General features: G+C 28.2%; 2 protein-coding genes across 4 annotated transcripts; one reads left to right on the forward strand and one right to left on the reverse strand.

The window, feature by feature from the left end:
- The first annotated feature begins 242 nt into the window (after positions 1-242).
- Positions 243-5,124, forward strand: LOC145965301 (lysosomal aspartic protease-like). The gene is made up of 8 exons (XM_083088750.1): positions 243-408; positions 1,007-1,230; positions 2,789-2,940; positions 3,075-3,271; positions 4,087-4,209; positions 4,279-4,420; positions 4,533-4,625; positions 4,708-5,124. Exons 1-8 carry the CDS (start codon positions 347-349, stop codon positions 4,852-4,854), a joined length of 1,140 nt encoding a protein of 379 aa, XP_082944876.1. The 5' UTR covers positions 243-346; the 3' UTR covers positions 4,855-5,124.
- A 446-nt stretch (positions 5,125-5,570) lies between these two features.
- LOC145965312 (retinol-binding protein pinta-like) lies at positions 5,571-12,453 on the reverse strand. 3 transcript variants are annotated; one of them, XM_083088764.1, is made up of 8 exons: positions 12,301-12,453; positions 9,609-9,757; positions 8,887-9,052; positions 8,510-8,614; positions 7,668-7,809; positions 6,786-6,896; positions 6,537-6,642; positions 5,571-6,220 (listed from the first exon to the last, which is right to left on the reverse strand). In XM_083088764.1, the coding sequence occupies exons 2-8, from the start codon at positions 9,733-9,735 to the stop codon at positions 6,072-6,074; spliced, it is 906 nt and encodes a 301-aa protein (XP_082944890.1). In that variant the 5' UTR covers positions 9,736-9,757; positions 12,301-12,453; the 3' UTR covers positions 5,571-6,071. The 3 variants fall into 3 exon arrangements, with proteins under 3 accessions (XP_082944890.1, XP_082944889.1, XP_082944891.1); XM_083088763.1 differs by having other exon boundaries at positions 9,609-9,785; XM_083088765.1 differs by lacking the exon at positions 12,301-12,453 and having other exon boundaries at positions 9,609-10,260.
- Positions 12,454-16,550: the final 4,097 nt, after the last annotated feature.

Here is a 16,550-nt window from a genome sequence, read left to right on the forward strand (position 1 = left end):
AATAATTAAATAAATAAATAAGTTACCTCTCAGTCTTCTTTCTGGTTCATTGTTGCTGTCGACATAAACAATCTATTCTTTCGAAACGCTAATCGCTCCCTCATTAATCACGCACACATTTAATAGTTTATTTTAATACAATTTGTGCTATAATAATTATAGAAAAAATATTAAACAAAGTATCTTTAAATTTTATTGATAGATAGGAACTCGGATGTGCTTCGAACGTGCACGATCGTATATATAACGCCGCACGTCGATAAACGCGGATGCTCTAGTAGTCGTGCACAATTTCTTTTTTATATGTCACAACGTAAGAAGGAAATTTGCCAGAAATTTCGGAAACATGCTTCGCTTATTCATGGTGGCTGTGGCACTTTTTGCGCTGATCGACGCGGAAATACAAAGGTATAAGTTCATACATTATATTATGCGTGTGCAATAAATGTTGAATTTATAAAGATCGATCTACCTCGTGACCGCATTCGACTTTCTGAAATCAAAAACCTTACCTAAACGTGATTGCGTTTCAATCAAAATTAAACAAAATTTATTGTTTCTTTATTAGTAAAAAAAATAAAAGTAAGCATGTTTGAAAAAAATCATTCTTTGTAAATTTGCAAATCTTACGCTTTTGCCTGGCTTATCGCGATATTTTTATCGTTCTACTAGTAATAAATTGGTTGTGTCAGCTGGTGAACTGTATATATTAGTAACCTATTTTTTTCTTATTCATTTATTTGACTTATGATCTTTCTATGTTTACTATTTCTAGCATAAATAATTAATTTAATTTTTATCTAGCATAAATAATTAATTTAATTTTTATCTAGCATAAATAATTAATTTAATTTTTATCACAAAATTGAATGTATATAACCATTTCATAACTATTTTTTTAGAATGTCAATTCTTTGCATATCGGTAAAAATATAACTACACATTAAATATGTTTATGCATATAAGAATATGTGTAACGAAAAAATATTCTTCGTATTACTTTAAGGGTTCCATTGCACAAGACGGATTCTGTTCGGAAAACTTTGAAGAAAGCTGGTATTGACTTGACATCAGAATCTTTGTTTAAATATTTGGATGCTCAATATTATGGTGTTATCAGCATCGGAACTCCGCCACAGAACTTTACAGTATTATTTGATACCGGTTCCTCAAATCTTTGGGTACCATCAATAGAAAGCGAAAATAACGTTTATACTGATATTTGTACACGTAAATATTTTAATATATATGCAAGATAATAATTAAGGGATTATGCCTAGTCAGCAGACCGAAAAAAGTATGATGTTTGGGAATTTTTTTTGAAAAGTGTAATTTTTTCTTTTACAAATAAATTTTTATTTAAAAGTACAAATATTAAGGATGTTATTATACTTTTTTTAAATAAAATATTAAAAAATGTAAAAGTTATAACTATTCTCCTGGATATTGCTTTTTAAAAAGCGCTGCGCGATGAGCAGTGCTGTTCGAAGCTGATTCATCTGATATCAAAAATTCGATAAATTGTAGTTAATGTATGAAGTAGATGAACGAAGGATTAATCGAAAAATTGTTTTAGGACAAAATGGCAGCCATTTGACGCTAAGATATTCTTTTTCGATTTAAAAATTGCTCATTTTTTATTAAAGAAAAAAAAGTATTCATTAAAAAACAAAATCCTTTGTTCATCTACTAGGTTTTTATATGTAAAAGAAGCCTGTAAAATTTCAAGCAAATCGGTGTAACGGTTTTCGAAATATCTTGCTCCGATTTTGCAAAAGTGATTTCGAGAAAAACGCGTTTAAGATTTGTGTCAAGTTACGTTTAAATAAAATGCAGATTTTTTAATTTACACAGAATTATCTATTTCGGGCCCATATAATTTTAGTTTATTTAAATTTTCATATATTGGCTTGATAGCCCTCAAAACATCAGAGCTGAAGCTTTATAGTCGTGTTTAAACAAAGTTATACATTCTGGCGCTTCATGAAGCATACACTTATAACTCCGTCAATTTGCATCCGATTAATTTGAAACTTTTAGGAAATATTTTCAATATGATATACTTCAAGGAAATGCAAAAACATAAAAATCATTTGTTTTTACTTTTATGACTAGGCATAATCCCTTAATTTGTACTTATAAACATAAGTACAAATAGTAATATTTATTGAAATGCGCAGCTCACGAATATATATTTATCTAACAAAATGCGAACAGGAACAATTCTATTTTATATTTTCTTCTTTATTTCAAGCAGACAAAAATGATTATAAATTTTTCGACATTTTTTTTATCAAGAAATGTCGCTGTTATACTTAATAATATTAATTGCTATTTAAAAACATTGAAGAAAATCTTAGTCTTTTCGAATAATTATATAATTATATAATATTTATAATTATATAATAATTATGTAATAATATCAAATCAAAGTAAATATTATAAATGTTATAAAATTCTGTATCTCTTCCTAGTTATATTTTTTAAAGAATCTTTCATAATATTATATCTTGTAATATTTAGTAAAAAGGAGATGCACAAATGCAATTAAAATAATTGATTATAAATATAACAAAATCAAACTTTACAATGCAACTTTGCACATGCATAGATAGATTTATTTCAACAATTTATTATTTTTATTATTTCAAGATACAAGTGAGTTTCGAGAAACTCAAAAGCGATAAATGTATAATATTTGTCTGATAATTCAAACGAATATTTAGATGAATAAGAAAATCTCTTTATTTTTAAGGCTATCTTTAACTTGTGATATTATTCTTTATAGTCATCTCCTATCAACTTGCTTGTTGGACTATTTCTTACCATCATAAATATAACAGTAGCAAATCTATTACATATCAAGCAAATGGTGCTCCATTTGCTATCAAGTACGGCAGTGGCGGTCTATTTGGATTCTTATCTACTGATGTAGTAAACGTGAGTCAACATTAAACAATCCAATACGGTCACAATTACTAGTTAGTCATAGTTTATTACACATTTTCCAAGTATTTTTATATTTTTCTTATTCTTACATCATCATATTTTATTATTAATACGAATTTCTTTAGGTTGCTGGTCTTAATGTTCGAAACCAAACATTCGCCGAAGCGACTTACGAATCAAGCGTATTCATTCTTGTGCAATTTGACGGTATCTTGGGCATGGGTTATCCCACGATATCCGTGGACGGAGTGACGCCTGTCTTCCAAAACATGATTCAACAAGGCTTAGTATCACAACCCATTTTCAGCTTCTATCTGAATCGGTTTGTATCTTCTTTCCATACGTACAAATGCATGTTTAAAAATGTTTTATAATAAAAAAATATATAGATTATGATCCATAAAATATACAATATACAGGGTGTTTCTTAATAAGTGCGAAAAATTTTAGAAGATGATTCTTTGTCGAAAATTAAGGGGGATTTTTCATGTAAACATATACTCCTACATTCCTCCCTGTGGAGTTATACTCCTCCAAAAATGGAGGTAAAAATTAGGTTTTTATTTTTTCCTTAAATTTGAAAGCAGTTAAAGAAATGAAATTAGGTGGACATTTTCTACTGGTAAAAAGGTTATTTATTAATATTTCTTTCAGCCTCCCGTATTGTTATAAGGGAATGAAACTAGCAACCCCTATTCAATTTTTTATTAGGACTTTTTAATGGGCCGGAATATGATCAAATCTAAAAATATGCATTAAAAAGTTTGATTTATTTAGAAACTTTTTTATTTCTTTTATTTTTTTTATAAAATCAGTAGTTTTCAAGAAAAAAAATAAAATACGTTATCGTGCACAGCACGAGGCTAAATAGCATAGATTTCGAATTACGAGAAGTTAAATTTTAAAATAAAAATAAAATTAGAGTAAATGTCGGGAAAATTGGAACAAAAACAAAATTATAATAAAAATGTAAAAACCTAAAAAATAAAAATCTAATTTTTATCCCTATTTTTGAAGGAGTGTAACTTCACAGGGAGGGATGTAGGAGTATATATTTATATGAAAACCCCCCTTAATTTTCGACAAAGAATCTCCTAAAATTCTTCGCACTTATTAAGAAACACCCTGTATATGCAGAGACCCTTCAGCCAAGGAAGGTGGTGAGTTGATATTGGGTGGTTACGATCCCAATCATTATGTGGGTGAATTCACATACGTCCCCGTTACTGTAGAAGGATACTGGCAATTTACCATGGATAGGTACATTTTCGAAATTACGTTGATCATGTGTCTGCAACAAATTTTTATAACGTTATTGTTATTCCATAGTGTCAAAGCAGGTAATTATATCTTGTGTGCACAAGGCTGCCAAGCAGTTGCTGACACAGGTACTTCACTAATAGTTGGGCCATTCGAGGATATCGATGTTATTAACGGATACATTCAAAATATTAGTGATAATGATGGAAACGTAAGTAAGAATTTTTCCCACTGACATAGCCTTCCATAAAAAATCATAAAATGTGGCTGAACATATTTGTTAAATTATTAATTAGTGATTTAATATCATCTTTTGTTCAAAGGTGGATTGTGATAAGATTAATGAGTTGCCTACGATTAATTTTATTCTGAGTGGTAAGCCACACAATCTTACCCCTCACGATTATATTATTCGAGTGAGTTTTATAAATCGATAATTTCCGTTTAAATTATTTAAGAATACGAAGTGATCATACATTGTGTTTAATTTTTTTACAGGACACAGAAGATGGCGTCGCGACATGTTGCAGCGGTTTTCAAGGATCTTATTTATCGTTCTGGATTCTGGGCGATGTATTTATCGGTCCTTTCTATACCGTGTTCGATATGGGAAATAACCGAGTGGGATTCGCTCCTTCGAAATAAAAGTCGATCGCCTAGTTGAAGAAAAACCGCTAGACGTTATATACATATAAATGACAATCTCGCAAATAATTAAATAAAATTATTTTGATGCTTATTGTTTCGTAACTTTTAATTATAATCGAGGCGATACTGTTATAAAAGGATATTTGTGATACATTCGAAAATTTAAACGGAGATATATACGATATCTTCCCTAAATAATTTTATACATATATATATATGTATCTATTATAATGTCCAAATACAAATAAATGTGTTAAAACAAAGTAATCTTTTCGTCCACTGAATATAATGATTTTATATATTAAGCTTTCACAATTTAATTCATAATATAATGATGACAATAATAATATTTCATAATAACATTTATATATTATTTAATATATTTTATATAATATTTATATAATATTTATGTAATATTTTATATAAATTATTATATATTTATAATATAATTTGTATAGTATTTATATAATATTTAAATAACTATGATAATGCTACTGTATAAGAGATAATATAATGTAACATCATTTGAATTCTGCCATTAATAATACCAATAAGCAATTTTTTCTTTCTTATGATGTTTAATTATCTTCTTAATAGTATGTCTCGTAATTAAATTACCGTATCAAAGATGTTATATTGTCTTTTATTTGATTTTTATAACAATACTTTTCAATGAATTAATTTTATGAATTTTATTTTTTTATTATGTCGACTTGTAATATTTATAAAATACTATAAATACGTCTTGTATATATCTAGAATATATTATAAATATATTTTGTAACATTACGCTAGTAATAAATAAAAATAGTTGTAATTATCATAAATATATAGTTATTTTTAGCGGCAATTATATTTACAGTTATTATTACAACGTACAAGGTTATTATTATCAACATTTAGTAATAACTATTAAAAGTAGAAATCTCAACTATAACTCTTTTTACTATGCAATTGTACCCTTTTTCAGTGCATTTTTATGTGTATTTGACATATATTTATCTTTTGTTAATGCTTAAATAATCTACTGTTATGTTGTACCATACTGTATGTTATAATTTTTATTTTCTACGTATAATGTTAATATATTGTAAAAATTATTTTATTCTATGGATATTAATATTTTTGAGAATTCCTTACATAATTATTTATATGTGTGCATGTATCCGTAAATCTTATTATCTATATATCTTTAAAAATATATAATATTCATATTAGTCAATGTCCAATTTTCGAAATGTTCCTGAAACTCCGAATAGATCATCCGGATTTAAAGGATTTGCTCGAAGAGATTCGTCAACTTTAACTTTTTCTTGCTCCATGAACCATTCTCTTCGTTCCATCAATTTTGCTTTCCACATATCTGAAGCAATATAAAAAATTTCGACATTTTTCAATATATTTTTTACATTTCAAATATATATTGAAAATATTCATTTGTACAGAAGAAATATTGTAAATATATATATAATATATAATTAATTAAAAGAGCTGTGAAAAATAAATAATTATCGTTAAGGTACATGATAATTAAAGAAATAAAATTTTTATTGCATATAAATAAATATTCAAGTGCAAATATTATTATTTATTTTTAACATTTCGCTTTAAATATTAAAAATCGAAATAAAGTCATTGATAAAAACACATATGTATTCTTTTTGTAAAAAATATTGTACCTGATAAAATATTCATTGATGGTAGCTCACCGCCATAATCTTCTGGTAAAAGAGATTTTGGTATAATTCCGCATAATGACTCTATTCCAGCAGTATAAACATATATCTAAAATATCATAACAGCAGTTAAAACTATATAATTATTCCATATGAAATAAAAAAATTCGTAGTTTTAATTTATATTCATATTTTTCGTTTCAAAAATATCGTTAAAAATATTTAATTTATATTATATTTATATCAACATACTCGGTTAATAAGTTTTGCCTTTATCATTGATTTAATCAACATTGTAAAGACATCAATAAAACTTGGTGCGTTTATCATATGAATTGCTTTGATTCTTGAGCCGTATGCTTCCTATAAATAGATTGAATAATAAAAATTGTAATTTTTGCAAAGTATACAGGGTGTTTCTTAATAAGTGTGAAAAATTGTAGGAGATGATCCTTTGTCGAAAATTAAGGAGGGTTTTTCATATAAGCATATACTTCTACATCCTTCCCTGTGAAGTTACACTCCTCCAAAAATGGGGGTAAAAATTAGGTTTTCATTTTTTAGATTTTTAGGTTTTTATTATAATTTTGTTTTTGTTCCAATTTTCCAACATTTACTCTAATTTTATTTTTATTTTCAAATTTAACTTCTCGTTATTCGAAACCTATGCTATGATATTTAGCATCGTGCTGTGCACGATAACGTATTTTATTTTTTTTCTTGAAATAAAAGAAATAAAAAAGTTTCTAAATAAATCAAACTTTTTAATGCATATTTTTAGATGATCATATTCCGGCCCATTAAAAAGTTCTAATAAAAAATTGAATAGGGGTTGCTAGTTTCATTCCCTTATAACAATACGGGAGGCTGAAAAAAATATTAATAAATAACCTTTTTACCAGTAGAAAATGTCCACTTAATTTCATTTCTTTAACTTGTTCCAAATTTGAGAAAAAAAATAAAAACCTAATTTTTACCCCCATTTTTGGAGGAGTGTAACTCCACAGGGAGGGATGTAGGAGTATATGTTTGTATGAAAAACTCCCCTTAATATTTTCAACAAAGAATCATCTCCTAAAATTTTTCGCACTTATTAAGAAACTGTATAAGAAATAATTTTTTTTTCTTAAATACCAGAATAGCATCGAGTTTTTTTACTATAACTGGTGTATACTTCATTATGTGACCTAAAGTTAAATTAGCACAATCCCAAATGATAACATCGGAATTAACTATATCTTCCTCTATACGTGTCTCAACTATCATAGTGAAATACCTGTAATATTAAAAAAATACTTTCATTGATTTATCTTGATATTTTTAGAAAGATGGATAAAAATATGCATAATATTTATGTTTATATATATGTATAACAATCAATTATATTTAATTTAATTATATCAATTATGTCTATCAAATCTCTTAAATTCCTCCCGAGTTGCTTCGTTTAATAAAAACTACAGAATTATCTAATCTCTGTGAATCATAACAATATAAAAAGCTTGTAGAATGTTGCATACAGTTCATCCTTTTTTTTTTCTTTCTTCTTCTTTTCATCATTGTTGATAATCGTGTTTATGTGCGTGTCATCTTTTTTATATGTCTCTTTTTATGATACTATATAATTATATTATCCTACAAATATGGCATTTTTTAAGTTCGTTTTTATATCTCGTGACTTCCGCATAAATTCTTTCATAGACTCGTGTGCAATTGCGAAAATTCGTGATAAGGCTCGATAATTCATAAGTTTAAATAAAGTATTACAAAAACATATATTATATTCATGCTCGCACACGCGGCAAGAGAAATAAGTATAAAAAAAGGTATTTATATAAAATATTTTTATAAAATTAAAAATTCATTCTATTGTATTAATATTGTTTGTTTATTTGTTGTACTGTGCACGTGTAAAATACTGTTGTATTTACATATCACGTATATTACGTTTTTTTTTACTTATAAAATATACTTACTTTATAAATTGATATAAATCAAATAAAGAACTGTCGGAATGTAGAAACCGGACACAGGTTAGTCTAAAATTCTCCGGCGTTAACTTTGGTAAAGGTACCCACTGCCTGAAACAAATAAATAAATATTTGTGAAAATATCTCTTATATGCGTTCTCTTTCTTTCTCTTGATGCAAAAGTAATCGATTTTAAATTTTTGATTGAACAAATAATTAACCATGTATAATAATTATAATAATTATATTAAATTCATTATTAAATCATTAAGTCAAATTATCGTTTTAGTGATATAAGCTTTTTAATTAAATAAAAAGTTTTATATTTAAAATATCATTAAAGTATGCAAGAGAATCCTCTAAAGTGTTGTTCAAAGACTTACAAACACGTAGTTATTTGAATCACACAGTCGGCCAATGGGTCACGAGTGGTGAAAACCTCCGGAATCAGATTGCGAAGTGTGTAATGCAAATCCAAGCGTTTCTTGGCTTTTTCTAAGTCAAACTTTGCATTGTAAATGTAGAACTTTAATCGTTGTTCAGAGATCTCTATGAAGTACAAGATAACGTTGGTTATTACATACGTATGCTAAGATTCCATAATAAAAGAAATCATAAATAGGGAGCGATTCATATAATAATATAATATATATATTTATTATAATAAATATTATTATTATTATTATTATTATAAATATTATTATTATTATTATTATTATTATTATTATTATTATTATTATTATTATTATTATTATAAATGTTATTACTATTATTATTATTATTATTATTATTACTGTATATATAATATATATTACAATATTTATTACAATAAACTAAAAGAAAAGATATTGTTCCTCAAATATTTGATGTTCGATTTCTGATCAACTTATTGAAGCTTCGTACGTAATTTCTCTTTTTATAATTATGTGTATATATATTTTTAATTATGTTCTTTATAATATTTTTATAATATTTTTAATTATATTTTTAATTATATTTTTAACAATCCATCAGAATATTTATACAAAATATATCCTTTAGATTTGAAGATGTAATAAATTGATTAATCTTAGTTCTTTTTCTTTGAACTTAAATTAATGCAAACCTTTAGGAAGATGCATTTGCTGCTTCAACCATAGTCGAAATTTATCCAGTAGCTCTTCTAGAAGCTGCTCGTCTCCTCCGGTCTCTTTTAACGTTTCTTTAAACGCAGGCATTTCTAATTTTAGCATCTTTATGGTTTTGTTTGTCGTCCTTCGCAAAATTAAATTATGAACACAATCTAAAATTATTGCACATCGTATAAAAAAATTAATCCGCGATAATAATTTTTAACATAAAAATGATAGATTGATTTTTGAATAATTTGGGGTTAAATAGTCCAAAAATGACTATTTCGGCCAATTTCATGAATTTATTTATGGGAGAACCTAATTTCTTGAAATATTTCTGCCAATAGCACCATATAATACTCAGGGTTGGGAAGTAACGCGTTACTTGTAACGCCGTTACCGTTATAGTTACTTTTTTTTGGTAACGGACTGGTAACGGCGTTACATTTTTTTTTCTGTAACTGTAACGATAACGTAGTTACATTTTTTTAGTAACGATAACGAATTTAACAGTTACTTTTACCGTTACTTTTCATATTTTGAAAATACTTATGACATCGTATTTCTGTCATACAATTTGTCATTCAATTTTTAGTCATCGACCGACATTCATATAAAATTCGATAATATTTCGGATGAAATTTATTGCTCTGAGAGGTGTCTGTGAAGCTGATACGACAATCTACGAATTTAAAAAAAATACTAAGAGTTCTGATAGCACTTTTCATAGTTCTACAGTTCCTGATAAAAATTAAAGAGTTCCGCATTCCTTATATTGAAAAGTCGAAATCGAAAAAATGTCGTGCTAACTTTGCGAATCTAGCACGACACTCTTCCCTCTAAAGAACCAAAACGCGTTGAATATTATTATTTTTAGCAAGAGTTCCCAATCATTCTGCTATAGTTCAGCCTATATATGCAATTTCAGACCGATATTTCAATAATTAATAATTTTTTATGAATTTTTAATGTCCTCGACCAGCACGACACTTAATAAAAATGTGTCGTGCTGATGATTTTCCGTAGTTTTAACGGCAGTTCTGGACAATTCTATAAAAGTTCTATTCTTTAGAAACATTTTTCAAGCAGAGATTTTTTAAATAATTACACAGGCCCACAAAAAAAAAAGTACCCTGTGCTGGCGATCTGACTAGGCTAGTCTTATGTATTTTGGCCCGCTGAATTCGAATCTGACGTCAGAATTGCTCCATCACGTCACAGTTTTTTTTAAATCTCAAAAGAGAAAGACGAAAATTTCGTAAAAATCGACATTCTAGGGTAGTAAGACTGCGCTTCTTGAGGGAAAAGTTACCGAAATTATATTTCCATGTATTTTCTGGCATTATAAATCCAAATCCGATTTGTCACACCAATCATACCATCGATTCCATTAACATTTGTCATGAAAAAGTAGCAATCTTCCGTATTCCATATTTGATTTTAGTTCATTCATAAATCTTATATTGGAAAGAATTAATCTTATATTCTCCAAGTCCAAATTTTCAGAAAAATTTTTTCGAAACTTACAGCTTCTAGCTGTTGAGTTCGTATAAGATGCAGAAATTTCTTTATATAGGTCACAAACCTCTTTTCATGTCTTTAAAGCGCTAGAGGTACATGAAAAAAAAGATTGTGCTATCTGGAGGTAAAAACCTATCTTAATATCTTCGCATCTTGATAAATAGAATCTGTTTGCAGTAAATTTTAGGTGTTACAACCTGAAAAAATAAAAAAAAATAAAAAATGAGCACAAAAACAATTGAGCACAATGTTTATATTCTAGGTCGGATTTGGATTTATAATGTCTGAAAATACATTAAAATATGATTTTGGTAACTTTTTCTTTAAGAAGCGCAGTCTTATTACCCTAGAATGTCGATTTTTACGAAATTTTCGTTTATTTTTGAGATTTAAAAAAAACTGTGACGTGATGGAGCAATTCTGACGTCAGATTCAAATTCAGCGGGCCAAAATACATAAGACTAGCCTAGTCAGATCGCCAGCACAGGGTACTTTTTTTTTTGTGGGCCTGTGTTATTTATGACATAGTAAACGGTCGGAATGGTCTAAATGTCATGCTGGTCTAAATGTCATACTGGTCAAGAACATTAAAATTCGTAGATTGTCGTGCCAGCTTCACAGCCACCTCTGGAGCGATTAATGACATCATTGGTCAATCACAGTTATTTCAGTCGTCTGAGGAATGGATGTGAATGGCCAGTTTTTAAGTTTGACGTAATATCGGACGAGAGCACAAAAAGAATGCAAATTTAGCTGTATTTATAAATTTAATGAAAATTAAAATTTTTTTATTTACATGTGAAGTTACATGTTAAGTGCTTTAAAATCTATATCTCTTTAAATTTTTTACGGTTTTGTAAATTTAAAATAAAGAATTTTGCTTTTATATTAATATTTATTATATTATATTATATTATATTAATATTTTAATAAAAAATATTACCAAAGTAAATTTTTTATTTAATTCTATCTTGTTTTAACATTAAAAATAACGGGAAAAGTAACGAATCGTTATTTTCGAAGTAACGGTAACGCTAACTAGTTACTTTTAAAAATAAGTAACTAATAACGGTAACGAGTTACTTTTTTTACTTGGTAACGAGTAACGGTAACGAGTTACTTTTAAAAAGTAACTTTCCCATCCCTGATAATACTAGCCTTTACCTTTCAAAATACTTCCAGAATAGACTCGCGGATTGAAACACGTCCGTATAACTTGACACCTTTTCTCAATCTGACTGACTGTCGATTTTCAACAACTCTTTAGCGATACGCTCGAAACTTTCTATTTGAATCCTTTTACGTATAGCATCATCATACGATATAGCATCAACACGTGATGATGTATCTTATTTATTTGTGCACTTTTCTCTTCAGATGTTCCGAAAGATATAATAATTTTTACTTGTCATCGATATATAAAATAGTCTTGATAAAAAATGAAGAAAACAAGGATATTTGTAATTCTTTATCTAGAATATCAATTCAATCAATTTTATATCAATTTTTATTATTTTATTTTATATCAATTTTTATTTTTTATCTATCAATTTTTATCCGAATCTATATCTACCTTTTTTTCCGCTATTAAAACTTTTTAGATTAAAATTAAATACTGTCTTTCCAATTCAGAGTTGGATATAAAAATTTCTCACTTTTCTTATTTAGATAATTTTATTTATAGTTATATTTAGAGTTTATCTGAATACTTTGGAAGTTTTTTTTTATTATTAGAATTGCATATATCTCTCCCCCCTCCCTATATAGAACAGACTAATTTGTTAAGTTTTACGTTGCATTTTTCATTTTTTTTTCTTGCTTCTACCGTTATAACTATTTCTTTCATGAAAAATGTATTATATTCTTATTAATTATGCATTCGATTTTGCAACTCAATCTCACGCTTTAATTTTTCATATACATAAATAAGATAAAGATACAAAAAAGTGAATAAATTTTGGAAAATTAATAGATTAATTTTGTCGATGCGACACGTGCGATTAGTAGCAAATCATTTGAATTTCAAAATTGATGTATATTCATTAATTTCGCTTGCTTCGTTATTTCCAGTTTTATTCAATTTATAACGCTTGCAGTATATTATATTATACTAAACGTGGATCTTTTACAAACGTTCTGTACAGGTACTTTTTATAATCCTGACTTTTCTTATATACTCCTGGACAAAATTAACGCATAATTTTTTCTTTAAAAGCTGATATTTAAATTTTAACGAAAAATTGTAAAGAAAAAGTGAAAAAAAAATTATACGTTAATTTTGTCCAGGAGTATACATATACAGGATGTCCCAGACCACCCGTACACCCCTTTTAAAATGAAAATAAATGGCTTTTATCAAAAATCGCGAACAATTTTTAAGTAAATCGAGTACGCTCTATCAAATGGTGATATTTTCAACTTTTGGTTCCGACCGGAAATACGCTATCCGAATCGGAAGTTGAATTTTTTTAGGGGAACATGGTACTTTTTATAACAGATTCGAATTGTACGTGAAAAAATAAGAAACTTTTGTATCAAACGTTTTTTCTGAAAGTGCCTCTGTCAATCTTAAAATTGACCTTGAAAGTAACTGTGATGAAATAATGAAATTCAATTTTAAGATTGACAGAGGCACTTTTAGAAAAAACGTTTCATACAAAAGTTTCTTATTTTTTCACGTACACTTCGAATCTGTAATAAAAAGTACCATGTTGCTCTGAAAAAATTCAACTTCCGATCCGGATGGCGTATTTCCGGTCGGAATCAAAAGTTGAAAATATCACCATTTGATAGAGCGTACCCGATTTACTTAAAAATTGTTCGCGATTTTTGATAAAAGCCATTTATTTTCATTTTAAAAGGGGTGTTAGTCTAGGACACCTTGTATATATATATGCAGATATATATTCAAAATATTATATGACATTGTTTTTTCTCGACTCATGTCGACTGTTATCGACTAATTGTTGATTGTTGACTGTCGACTGTGCTCGTCTTGTGAATACGTTCGTGACCCAGGCAAAAGATAGTTCAAAGCAATCGACAAAAGATTGATGACATTACTTGTGCCGACGAGTTAAGAGTAAATTAAGTCAAGAATATTATATTAAATATTGTTGCCTTGTCATGCGACAATGCATCTGTTAGGGAAACACTCGTCATTTCAAAGAAAATTAGAAGACGTGTGTCCACGTGTACTAACATTCTCATGCCCATGTCATTCATTGCTACATTAGCCGCGCATGCTGCATGTACTAAAATTCCCGCATATTGGGATGACGTCTGATCGTCAGACGTGTGCGACAGAATCCATCCGTGGCAACGGCATCGACGCATATCTCCTGCGGAGAGAGCATTCGCACACTTGTCAGCCCAACGAATAATTGTTAGAAAACAATATTTCGTGGACCAGAAAAATATGTGAGGTGCAAGTGGCTGGATCGGGAATCGAACCCGAGTCTTTCGCTTTCCGGGCAACTGCTCTAGACCACTGAGCTATCCAGACCTCACACCTAATGCTGCTTTTTAACACAGTGATATGCGACTCCAGAGCGATGTTGGTATCTCGCTCGATGGGTGCAGTGCCGATTGCCGATTGGAGGATCCTTGAAAAGGATCACTCGCCGTAAGATTTTTTATGACGGCTCCGATTGCGATCTTTGTTTAGAAATTCTAAGTTATAACGACTGGCTATCCTTAGCTCTAGTTTCTCTTATTTATTTATTGCTTCCTGTCTCTTGGTTTTAGATATCTGCTACAAGGATTAGATGTACATATGTTTATTGTTGACGCGATTCCTAAGAAGGATCGCTTTGTTTCTGGAGTTTAGAACGGTCTTATACTCTATCTTTGATTTTTATGACAGCCTTTATTTTAGTAGAGATTTTTAGTTTATAGCCACTATTTTGACTATTGTTTTTTAAAAAGCGCTGCTAGGTGAGCAGTGCTATTTGAAGCTGATTCATCTGATATCAAAAATTCGATGAGCTGTAGTTAATGTATGAAATTGTCCAGTAGATGAACCAAGGATTAATCGAAAAATTGTTTTGGGACAAAATGGCAGCCATTTGACCCTAAGATATTCTTTTTCGACTTAAAAATTGCTCATTTTTTATTAAGTAAAAAAAAAGTATTCATTAAAAAACAAAATCCTTCGTTCATCTACTAAGTTTTTATATGTAGAAAAAGCCTGTAAAATTTCAAGCAAATCGGTGTAACGGTTTTCGAAATATCTTGCTCACCGACTTTGAAAAAGTGATTTCGAGAAAAACGCGTTTAAGATTTGTGTCAAGTTTACGTTTAAATAAAATGCAGATTTTTTAATTTACACAGAATCGTCTATTCCGGGCCCATATAATTTTAGTTTATTTAAATCTTCATATATTGGCTTGATAGCCCTCAAAACATCAGAGCTGAAGCTTTATAGTCGTGTTTAAACGAAGTTATACATCCTGGCGCTTCATGAAACATACACTTATAACTCCGTCAATTTGCATCCGATTAATTTGAGACTTCTAGGAAATATTTTCAATGATATATTTCAAGAAAATGTAAAAATATAAAAATCGGTTTTTTTTTTACTTTTATGACTAAGCATAACCCTTTAAGAAGATGTTCAAGAAATGAAACGATAGTAATCGAACATGTTTCACTTTTTCTGGGCTAAAGATACGCCAAAACTCAAAAGAGTTCTCAAGATCAAGAGGAGAGAGAATTTAAATAATGTTACATCAATAATCAAAATAAAAGATGAATGTTACACGTTAAATCTTTATAATAATAGATATATATACAATGAAACTTATTTAAAAAATGTATCTATAAGTACCTAATATTTAGAATTAGTAGAGACGAATTAAAATGTCTTTCGGTCATTTCGGTGAGTTTTAGGTTCGTTGCGATGAATCGTAGATAGCGTTATAGTATAAAAAAATATACTTATAAATTATAATTTAATAATATTATTATAATAATTTAATAATAAAAAATTGCAAAATTATATAACTGTATTAAAAATATATATAATACACATAAATAGGCACATACATAATTACAATATATACATACCCTTTTTCTCGTATATTCTGTTAGAAAAAGTGAAGTTTGCGATCAAACTATATCATATTCTCTTTAATTCTCTGCTGTATTGTATATATTCTCTACAATAATTGTATATAATTACACATATTTATATAATTATATCTAATTATATAAATTTATAAAGTCACATACTCCATGCTAAATTAATTGCCAGGCTCAATTAATCGCGGTCTAATTAGCTCGTAGTAAAACGAATTTCCGCGAAAGTAAAAAAATGTTGCATATAATAATATTTCCGATTGCGTGAATAAATTTCTATATATGTTTCTTAATTTTCTCTTGATGTTTTTCTTGATGTTTATCTCGTTTGATAG

This window comes from Camponotus vicinus, unplaced genomic scaffold (genome assembly GCF_025532165.1).
Source record: "Camponotus vicinus isolate PSW18456_S1 unplaced genomic scaffold, iyCamVici1.0 SCAF_14, whole genome shotgun sequence".
Classification (NCBI taxonomy): domain Eukaryota; kingdom Metazoa; phylum Arthropoda; class Insecta; order Hymenoptera; family Formicidae; genus Camponotus; species Camponotus vicinus.